Below are 11,613 nucleotides of genomic sequence, written 5' to 3' on the forward strand. Positions count from 1 at the left end.
ACAACTTTAACCCCTTGCGAAATAAGTTTTGCACAATTTTAAAATCAAGTTCAGGTTCTTAAAATATCACATAACTTTTCAAATTCAATCGAATTTCATTCAGCCCCCTACGTCTAAAGCTCAAGCTCAAGGAAATTATAACACATAAACCATGAAGAAACTTTCACATGTGAGCTTCGGCTTCCGGGTTGCATAACCAAAGGCGCCTCTAGAGTTATGTTCTACTCTAAGGAGTGGGCGTAATGAAGCACCAACCCAGCTAACCTTTGGTTGCACACGAGTTGATTGTTTTGCTACACCTAAGCCTGCCAGATTCTTCCCTCAATCAATTAGTTTCCGGTATCCTTGAACTATATTATATAATCCAAGCTGGTTCTTCCTCTGAAAACGATCTCTATAACGCATCGATTCCTAGCCGTAATGGAAACGTAACCTCCCGCTCCCCGTATCGATAGCTGATGGTTTGAGGTCGGACGGGGGAAAGACGTCGCAGCACTGCTTGATCCTTTTCACCTTCGCAGCAACCAACCAGCGACCGAACGTAAATTTGTATTATAGCCTGCTTGTGATGCTGATGTTGCTGATGCATGGTCGCAGACGTCGTCGTCGTTGCTGTGTCTTATGCATCAGATGCATCGGAAAAGGAGCAGAGAGAAGAAGAAGCAGAAACGTGTCCGTCCCGTTGCATAAGAATTTGCCTCGAGGACAACTCGTGCAAGATGCAATTAAGTTTCACTTGATAATTGATTTGCATAACATTGATAGCCGATCGGAGGCAGGTATGCACGCCCGGATGGTCAAGGTCTCTGTAGAACTGCTTTAATGTCATTTAAATATCAGAGAACAAAATATGACAATTTTTCTACAGTTTTTGTCTAACAAAGAAAGATTCGTAAGCTAGGTAGGTAAGTTTACATACCACGGTCTGGTCAAGGTCGAGGCTTGATTGAACATTTTGTGGATGAAGACAATCGTAAATTCACAAATAAATGAAAGTTTTTAATTTATTGGATCAGTATTTTCATTGAATTTTTATGTTTTAAAAGAGTTAACAAAAACATTTACAAATAACATCATTTTATTCAAAAACAAAGTGCAACTCTAACAGTAAATAGTTGCAAAAGGATTGTTCAACAATTCTTGGTCCAATTTAAGGATGGTTAAAAAAGCACATTTGGTCCGCGGCTCATTCTTTGATCACCCCTGATTTTAACCCTCTAACGTCCAGAGCTGTTTGCTTATCGTAAAAATAGTAAATGGCTCAATTTTGGTACAATAATGCAGGAAATACTTTACTTTGACTCACAAACATCGAATTGGGGAAAAAAAGTTTAATTTGAAGTGGTGCACCAGAGCACCATCAGGAAGATGAGCAACTTTTTTTTTAAACCACAAAATCTCGTTTTCTTCAAATCTATTGGTTCATTTGTTTGAAAACACTTCGAAATGTGTTAAAAACTACTTATTCTTTGCTGTAAGACCATATTTCTGAAGTATTAATTACAAATTCTAAAATCTCTGCATTTTAAGGTTTCTTTGATTGGCTTATTCAAAACCCACAAACAACCATTTTCGTGAAAAATGAGGAAAATAATTAACCCATCGGTCTAATAACAATGTTTTGTCTTGTTTATGAATATTCAAAACGTTTATAAACTTTTGTTTTGATAAAAATAAACTTTTTCTGTAATTTAGAAAACAGTGCTCCTGAATATTTAGTTGCTCATATGCCTAGGTGGTGCTCTGGTGCACCAAATGAAAAAGGTTGAAAAACACTCAAAACCGGTCCAAACTCACAATGTTATTCACAGGGGGTTTTTTTTTCTTAACTTATTTTTGTTAGGTCCTTTTAGGTGCTGTGACCAGGTTGGGACCGAGGATCAGTAAAACAATATATAATAACAAAAAAAACTCCTTAAATTCCATACTTGGAGATCATGTAACTGACGAGGGTTACTTGGTCCAAGCGGGTCTTGCAGGTCTTGAACCTGCCGATGTACTCGGAGAAAATCCCCCACAGCTCAGCCGAACTGTAGAGTACCTCCCCGGCTTCCTTCTCCGTGGCTCCACCGTCTCGGGGGCCACCTTGGCTGCTTCCTGCGGGACGAGGGTGATCCTTGGATTTTCCGTCCGGAATTGCGCCCGGCAGCGGAGGGAACTCCGCCGGCGTAAACGCCGGAACTGCTGGACTCTGCTTCTCCGCCTTCCTTGCCGGCGGTTTCGGTTTCGACGCCTGCTGGCGCCTCCGGATGAAGTCCGCACGCTTAGGGCAGCTGCGGTCCGTGGCTTCGTGGGCTCCAGAGCAGTTGGCACACCGCTTCGGCTCGGCATTCACAGGGGTTCTTGTCCAAGGCTCAAATGATAGCAAAACATTTTTTGTTCCATAAAATTTTGTGTTTGGTAATTTTTACGGGCTTTCGAAAACATGTCTTATTTATTTCCCTAAAATTGGCCCATTTTTGTTTATATTTCACACTGTAACTTTGCTTGTGCTTAACCAAATTTGATGAAATTTGGGGAGATGTTAGTATACATTCTACATGAACACCTGCAACTTAAAGCACCATGAAAAGTTGTGTCAGTTATTTGATATATATTTGAGTTCAAAGTTTTGGTGCTCTGGAGTAACCATGGGCGGGAGAGTGTTAATCAACAATACATAATTTAGAACAAAATCAGCAAAAAATTGCCATTCCGGAAAACACCCACTGAGTTGGATTTGTTCAGTGTTTTTTTTGTGTTTTTGTGTTGTCAAATGGTTTCAGGTCAGAAATATATACTTTAAACACATTTGCAATGAATAGAATCAATAATTCAATCCATCCAAACAAAAAAAAAAACAAATAAAATCTTGGTTCGCATTTTGGCGAGGACTTCGAATAATCTTGTGAGGACCGTATCACCTAAATTGACGAGATTTTTTTCCAAATACTTTCAAATTTCTTTTTCAAGATCCGCCCATAATCCTGTGTCTTTCCTATCGCCATTAATGCCAATCATTGTTCAAAAGAAAGCCGAAAACAAATGTAATTTTTATTTGTCGAAATGAATAATAAAAATCAAATTACGATTAAGCACAAAAACACGTAAAATCACGCGGTATACTATCGCTCGAATGACGTAAAACGTGCCAGCATAGGGTTCGCGCCAAGAAGTGTGTCACGAGAGTTCATCACACATAACCTCCGAGGCCTGGCCGGGCCTGTGGTGGTCTTATCAGTTTGGTTCGTTACTTTTCCTCGTAGTTCGAAGTCCGCACAAGACTCTTTTTTTCTGTAAAGTTGAAAGCAAGCTATAGGGGAAAACATGTTCGCAATTCGCAAAAAAAAAATACTAAACCAGTGAAAACCGACCCAGAAATCGTTCAAAGTTTATGACCGGTAATGACCTCGTTAAAATGTCCCACCCTATCTTTATGAAGCAGATTACTCGGGAACCAGCAGGCCGCGGCGTGATTGCCAGTCGAATTGCACTCATGTACCCGGACTTTAGTCACTGTCTGTATTGATGGAAGAAATGGGGGATTTTTTGCGTTAATAAAATGTCTATGAACTCATAATTCTTAACGTCATTTTTTTTGCTGGTAATCCGAGTTAAACAAGTTTTTAAATACATCGATGAATTTATTTCACAAACGTCGCGCTGCATCCAACAATTTGACCAAATTTATGAACATTTGCAAAAAGAACGTCCCATTTCGAATACCGCTCGACTCTTTGCATAGCTGAAAGAAAAAATCTCGAATCGTGTCGCTTATCAATCGTCGTTCGTACACACATCGGCACTCAGTGAAGAGCGTCTACCAAGCGGTTGAATGGACGGCAAGGGAGCAGACACAAAAAAATGAGTAAAAAAACAGAAATACTCTGATTCGTATCAGTTGTTTACAGCTCGCAGAAAATCACGATTAGAATTACGAATCGAGTGGGAAATTAAGGTCAGCCGCGGTAGGCGCGTTGGCAACTGAGGACACCAAAATGCTCTACAACTTTAGGCGAATACTTCGTCGAAACAACTCGATTGTTGGCATCACTCATCGGGGGCTGATAACATTCTTCAAGAGCCTCTCAAGATTACCTTCACTGAGAATGCATAAGCCAATAAATCAATTATCCTCCCCTTGCTCAAAACGGGCTCCGGGCTGTATTGTGCGAGATAGTCGTAAATAACAATGCCATCGACAAGTCATAAACATCATTTTCACGAAGATGAATGTGGCTGAATTGGCCACCCCCGCTTGGGGGGAATAGATAGACGCTTTTCAATGTCATGTCAAAGCTGAGAACAATCGTGTGGCGTGTGCAGCATTGTCATATCACATGGGGAGCGATTGTTGGAAAATTGTGGTTGTTGCTCTGTAAGACCGATGATATTTGATTACCTTAAATGTCCTTACAAAGAAGATTGTTTTTAAGAAAACATATTATCCTAAAAAGCGATTTATTCTCACCTTTATCACAACACATCAAAATGTCTATGAAATAGCAAGCTCTAAATATAAAACTCTTAATTAAAAAATCTGTTTGGGGTTATACTAGTTGGGTTGAATTAAATATTCCGTAAGAGCAATGTCGTACCGCCCCTTTCGATTGTTGCTCCAGATTTTATCCTCAAAAGTTGAAATTTTTGTTTCAGTAGTTCATGTGTTTTTGAACATATATTTTTACTGACAAAATCTATAAAGCATGTTTACAGTTTTGTTTCCATCAAAATTAGAAAATATAAAACAAAAATCCAAAATATCAAATTTTGAATGCAAACATGAGCATTTCAAAATGTTTTCTCAAATGTATACCCGATTGCAAGTATTTGTTCAAAAATAATTTAAATTTTTAATATGTTTTGCCCCCGATTCTTAATAAAATTTATAAGTAGGGGATACAAAAACTAAGTTGTCCATCGATTAAAATAGTTAAAATAGTTAATAGTTCATTTTATTAGAAGTAATGTTAACTAACTTGTAGAACGAACATAAACAACGTTAAACTGTTTTCATTTACAATTCGTTTATAATATCTATTATTCACTATCTTAACATATCCGTATTCAACAACACTTCAAATCGCGAAGGTCCTTGCCCAGCGAAGGCGAACCCACTTCAAACATATGGTCGTCAATTTACGAGGGCACTATCATCATCATCTTTAGCCATCACACCATCCATCGCGGCTCGTCGTCGTCTGCTGAGCTGAGTATCGATGTGTGAAAGTATAAAACAAGATAATAACAATAATACTCAGCCACCATCCGCCATCGTCCTCGCCGGCAATCCACACCACACCCAAGTGAAATACTCTCTCTTCGAGTGGTTGTTTAGCTTTTTCTTTGTGTGTAAACGACGACGACTTTTACTATAAACGCTATTAACCATGGCAAAAAAGTGAAAAACAGTAAACAGCAACCAAGCAGGGATGAGCTTGTGTGTGTGTTGGCGGCACACAGCCGCGTGGAAAACCATAGAAAAGTGCCAGATGGACCAACTGTGGTCTTAGCCTGTCTTTTGACAACCACAAAAAAAAAAAAAAAAAAACCATAGAAAAGCTTGAGAGAGAAGCTTGGCGAACTAGCGAGAGGCGAAACGGAGAGAGAGTCTCTTTGCCATTCGTCTGTCTGTGGTAAACCCGGCGACTCCTTTTGTCCCGCACTCTCGATTCTCCAGTTTGTTTGGGTTTTCTTTGAGTTAATCCGAATGTTGAGAAAGAATGCATTTGGAATAAAAAATGAATTAATTGAATACAAATCGCAAAACAATGCGTTTTTATATAAAATTTCAATTTTTTTTATCAAGCAAAGTATCTTTAAACTTATTATATTTTATTAAGTCACATATTTATATGCGACGAAATTTGTTAAATTTGTTATTGAAACTGATATCTCATCATAAGCATTTAGATTCATTACAAATCGGTACAGCTGGTTTATGCAGTTTATGTCAGAGTCTAAGGACATAAACTTAAAAAAAAAATACTTGCAATGACCTTATCTTTACTTGTCTGGTTTGTTTCGGTTATAATGGCCAAGACGGTCAGACCTGTAAACTATCTTAGTCGATTCCAAACGTAAGGATTTTAAGTAGTTTCAAAAACCTGTTCAAAGCAATTGACGACATAAAAGATGTTCTTTTATTATATAAAAAAGGTCGTCGAGAACAGGCTGTCTCAATTTTATTCCATAAGCTAATAAAAAATGATCAAAAAGCTTAAGTTTTTAAATAAACTTTCAGCATGGGAGGACAAATGCAATTTGTCGGATGTAAAAACAATTTAAAAATGTCTAATTTTGACTTTATTTATAATTGAGAAACCATATGATCTGTTGAAAAAATATTCCTAGTCCACATAAAAATAAAAAAAATCTAATTTTGATCATTACCTGGATTAGGTTCAGTACATCACCTTTCTAATGCTACAAAAAGAACTGAAATCGGAACTATGGGCTCTGAGAAACATAACACAAAATTGTGCACATGTTTATCACACAAGGACATCATGCGATATCTACAGCAAATTGGTCCGCATAATTCAGGGATTCAAGATAGAACAGTTCTGTCAGCTTTAATCAATAGGGCATTAAAAATCGATCGTCCTTGAATTTCTGGTAATTTTTTCCATGGATTTTCCTCAATGGAAAATTACTATATCTTTCTTTAGTAAGGAAGGCAAAAACTTGAAAAAATCAGAAGGCAAAGCTAAACTATCAAAAAAATAAACAAACATAATAATTTTACTAGAAATAAAAGTGCAATCATCTGAAATTATGGCAAACATTTACGCTAACAAGTTTTTTTTTGTGAAAAAAGCTTGTTTAATACTTATGAAGACAAAACTGTAGTCGGAATAATAAGAGGGCATTATTTTCATCAAACTTTACAATTTTACTCGAAATATAAGTGTAATCTATTGAAAACAATTATTTACCAACAAGTTCAACTCTTTGGAAGATATTGTGATTTTTTTAGTGAAATTCCAAAGTTCAGTTCCTCATGAAGATTTATTTTGAAAAAAAAAATTTTTCGTCAATGCTAAAATATTCTCAAAACTAATGCTTACAAAACAACTGAACTGAGAGGAGTGATATGTAAAATGCATTTTAAAACACTTTTTTTCATTCAAATGTGGTAATCATGGCTTGTGAATTAATTTTTATATGATTTGTAAACATCCTGTGAAGGAAGAATCAGTGCAATTCATTCAATAGCTTTAGAGAGTAAAAACCCGTGCAGTTGATTTGTAATCATTGATTTCAAAAAAATGCAAAATTTTACCAAAAAAATGCGATTTTTTGCCTTACAGTACCATTGAAAATTCACTAAAATTCAAGCGATTTTTGAATAAACTCTGACATGTTAAAGTTGATTCTAAATGAAGGGGGATTCATTTCAAATGCATTTAAGCTGATTGCAACTAAATTTCCATTGAAATTTCTATTTTGAACTATATTTGCAACAGTCTTATAATGTTTTGAAAATACTTTAGCGTCCGCAACAAAAACCACCTATAAGAGCCTAAATTTAGGGCTTTGTCTATGTTGATTGAGTTTTATTTATAGGACTCTCAAGGAAAATAATTTCAAACAAAAAAAACTTAAGGTATCGTGCTTCTCCATAGAAATGATGAATCAGCGTTATTTTCATGGAGACGCATGGTGTTTCAAATTCGGTTGGTATCCGATGTTACTAAATATGCGATATAATTTCAGAAAACGTAACTCTAAATACTACGTAAAAACTACCGTTTTTTTATATAAAAATTATAAAAAATGATTGATATTAATATAATATAAATATAAATTTGAAGTACTAATTTTTATGGAGAAGCTGCATGATTTTTTTCTTGCCTTCAATGTTATGTTGAACACTGTTAGAAAAATACCTTTATTTAAAAAGTTACACACTACTTTTCTAAACCTGCTACAGTCTCTTCCTCGGGATGGCTCACGTCCATGTATGCAAACCAAAGCCGTTCGCCTACAGCTGCTTCTGCTGCCGCCACAAACAGAGAATCGCGAGAGCCGCGGCCAAGTATCGACACTTGTGCGGTATTATTTTGGTGTCCACTGCCAATGTCCAAAAGGGGTTTCATGGTGTCTACGGGTGTGTGTGTGTGCTGCTGCTGCTGCTGCAGGACAAAAGCAACACACTTGTCCGCTACGGTGTTGCACTAGTATGGCCTGACTTAAGTAGTAGAACCCCGGCCTGCGCTTCGACATTTCGTGGAGTCCATCCGAGCTTTTCGGTTCGCCCAGCCAGCTGCTTGCTTCGTGGACAACGAGAACGGTGGTGGTTCGCGCTCGCGCTTCCTGCTGAGTAAATAGGGGTTAGTATTTACTTACTTACAACTCACTGTTCATCGCCGTCGTCGTCGTCGAGTGGGGCAGTTTTTCCGGCTTAGCCACTTTGGTGTGAGAAAAATAAGTGTGAGCAGTGTTCGTTTTCTTCAGTAGGCCGTGTGTACTTGTGGGTTTGCTACTCTCTGACGGAAAACGAAATTCATTTGTGTTTTGTCCTTTGGCTTGGACGGACTTGTTGCAGCACCAGTGAAGCAGAAGCCCGCTTGATGGGACAGGAAGATACACTGCTTTGATATACCTTTTTTTCTGGAATTTCCACTTTCTTGAACTTTTTCCCCTTTCCGGTATGTGTTTTGTGATTAGTTCAATCAGTTTTTTTTTAAATCCGCCATTTCTCTTTGTGAGTTGGGACTAATGCTTTTTTTCCGCCATCTCCAAAATTTCAGGTGGACCCAAATCTCTAGTATTCACCAATCCGTGCTGTGATATGATCTGAAGAAAAAAGCGAAAATTTACGTAACAAATTGTGTGCAGTAAAAGAAGTCTGAAGAGTGTGTTTTAAATTGTTCGTGTGTGAAAAGTTCAAACCATGTCGTTCAGAGTGTTCGGTTTATTGATCCGCCAGGAGTTGGCAGGAGTTGCTAGCGGCAAGGCTTCAACGCGCATGATCAGCACCAGTTCGGTGCGATCCGCCCGCATTCTGAAGGACTCGCCCAATGCGTACCTCAGCAAAACTCTGCTTGAACGGTACCAGAAGCTGAAGTACGACCCCAAGTACGTGCAGGCCACTTACCTGTGGATCGACGGAACCGGCGAGAACGTGCGTCTAAAGGACCGCGTCCTGGACTATGTTCCGCAGAAGCCAGAGGACTGCCCAAGCTGGCAGTACGATGGTAGCTCAACCTATCAGGCTCTCGGTGGCAACTCGGACATGAAGCTCGTGCCGCGTGCCCTGTACAAGGATCCGTTCAAGCCCGGAGATAACGACGTGATTGTTCTCTGCGACACGTACCAGCCCGATGGAAAGCCCACCGAATCCAACAAGCGATACCTGATGCAGGAAGCCTATGACAAAATCAAGTGTCTGGAACCATGGTTCGGAATTGAACAGGAGTACACTTTCCTCGACATTGACGGCAGGCCTCTGGGCTGGCCCACCGCCGGTTTCCCAGGCCCGCAGGGACCGTACTACTGCGCTACCGGTGCTCAGAATGTCGTTGGTCGTGATATTGCCGAGGCGCACGCTTTGGCTTGCTTGTACGCCGGAATCGACTTTGCCGGAACCAACGCCGAAGTCATGCCAGCCCAGTGGGAATACCAGGTTGGGCCCAACCTAGGCATGAAGTGCGCCGACGACATCTGGGTTTCGCGCTACATTCTGTGGCGTATCGCTGAGGATTACGGCGTTGTTGTCACCTTCGATCCGAAGCCAATGCCGGGCAACTGGAACGGTGCCGGAGGACACTGCAACTTCTCCACGAAGCCGATGCGAGCGGATAACGGCATCGAAGCGATCAAGGCCGCCATCGAGAAACTGTCCAAGCAGCACGCCAAGCACATCAAGGCGTACGACCCGCGCGGAGGAAAGGACAACGAGCGCCGTTTGGTAGGCCGCCTGGAAACCTCCTCGATCGACAAATTCAGCTGGGGCGTCGCCGACCGTGGCTCCAGTGTGCGCATTCCACGTGGCGTTGCCGACGCCAACAAGGGCTACCTCGAGGACCGACGTCCGAGCTCCAACTGTGATCCGTACAGCGTTTGCCATGCCATCTTGGACACCTGTCTGGTTCAAGAGTAAACTACTGCCCAGCTGTCACAAAATTACATGTCCACTAATTGCAATTGTGTATTTTGGTCGAAAGGAGAATGAAAGTTGTATTTTGTAGCCCCGTAACGTTTACCTAGGCATTTGTTATCACTGTGTCAAAAATATTGAGAATAACGTCTATATCAAATTGAATCTGAGAACAATACTATATTGAATGAGAGAAAACGCATTTTTCATATTACATCATCGTTGAGAACGATATTAGATTACCAGATGTTTTCCCATTTTTAAAAACTCACATTATTTACACACAAACAAATGACAACACAAACAAGACCGAACCGAAAGGGTTACCGAACGGTAAAACAAATGAAAAACAAACAACTCAAGTTAAAACTAGCCGATTGTACTTTACTTATACCATTTTGCAGTTAATTTTGTCTTAACTTATGGAACGGTTATGTGCGGAAAAGCTAAAGTGAGCGGGAAAACCCCAATGTGAAACGATGTATACTGAATGAAACAAAAACAAAAAAGAACCGAACCAATCCTCACACTATTGATTCATACTGTTACGTTTTAAGGTACTTTGTTTTTATTGTTTTGTGCGATGAAAACTAAGAATGCATTGATTTATAGTATAATTGACTGATTTTTTTCGTTGTGTTTTATGTTATTTTAAAGCAAAATGAAGAAGAATTAAGCATGGTAACTGATTGGCCAAAACTAATGTAGCTCATTATAAAACAAAAAAAACTCAAAATTAATCTGTTTATCGCAGTTCGGTAGAATTGAACATGTTTAGCTCTAAAGTAAAACAAAAAATAACAGCTTGCCAACATGATACATATTCAAAAATATCAAACACTTTTAAAACGTACGACGTAATGTTGAATGAACTGTTTCTATAGGCGATAAGCAAAACTTGAAGGAAAAATGAAACAAAAACACAAATATCATAAGAGAGAAGAAATGAAAATAAAAACAACACACCTCAACAATTGTGCGTTCTGATCTGGTTTATTTTCGTATCACGTCCGTCCCATGGCAACAAAATCGACTTGAAAAAGAGCTCTGCGGTCGGTGTCGCCTTTGGCCGTCGAACCGAGACAAAGACAACACCACCGCACCAGTTGTGCAAATTTCCATCTGAATGACTAATTTGCATGAAATATTGCCGATGCATTTTTCATTCGCGTGTGTCGCAGCCCAAATGCATCGAAATGCAATTTAGAGGTGCGAAATCTTACACGCTTCGAATGTTATCGTTTTGTGTTTGAACCTATTTTTAATTTGACTTTTATTGCTCGAAATCACACCGGCACTTTGTTTGATGTTTGTGTTCGTTCCTTAATGTCCGTTGTAATTATATTGCCCCTTTTTTCGTCAACACTAAAGCCGCCACATTCCGGTTCATTTCGAAAAATTTATAAGTCAATGTGTTATTCGACAGTGAGTCGACATAAAAAAAGCCAAACATCACTTTGAGAAGACTCAAAACCGATAGAATCGAGCACGCAGCGATCATATGATTGGCGTTCGTTGAAGCATGGTTC

At 39.2% G+C, this 11,613-nt stretch overlaps 1 protein-coding gene across 2 annotated transcripts; it reads left to right on the forward strand.

The window, feature by feature from the left end:
* The first annotated feature begins 8,159 nt into the window (after positions 1-8,159).
* On the forward strand, positions 8,160-11,054 carry LOC6044248 (glutamine synthetase 1, mitochondrial). Of its 2 annotated transcripts, none has more exons than XM_038251881.1 (2): positions 8,160-8,315; positions 8,736-11,054. In XM_038251881.1, exon 2 carries the CDS (start codon positions 8,879-8,881, stop codon positions 10,085-10,087), a length of 1,209 nt encoding a protein of 402 aa, XP_038107809.1. In that variant the 5' UTR covers positions 8,160-8,315; positions 8,736-8,878; the 3' UTR covers positions 10,088-11,054. The 2 variants fall into 2 exon arrangements, with proteins under 2 accessions (XP_038107809.1, XP_038107808.1); XM_038251880.1 differs by lacking the exon at positions 8,160-8,315 and adding an exon at positions 8,341-8,633.
* Positions 11,055-11,613: the final 559 nt, after the last annotated feature.

The sequence above is a fragment of the Culex quinquefasciatus genome, chromosome 2, assembly GCF_015732765.1.
Source record: "Culex quinquefasciatus strain JHB chromosome 2, VPISU_Cqui_1.0_pri_paternal, whole genome shotgun sequence".
Classification (NCBI taxonomy): domain Eukaryota; kingdom Metazoa; phylum Arthropoda; class Insecta; order Diptera; family Culicidae; genus Culex; species Culex quinquefasciatus.

Excerpts from the sequence above, each read along its gene's own strand:
- LOC6044248 (XM_038251881.1), top strand. The coding sequence starts at position 8,879 with ATGTCGTTCAGAGTGTTCGGTTTATTGATCCGCCAGGAGTTGGCAGGA.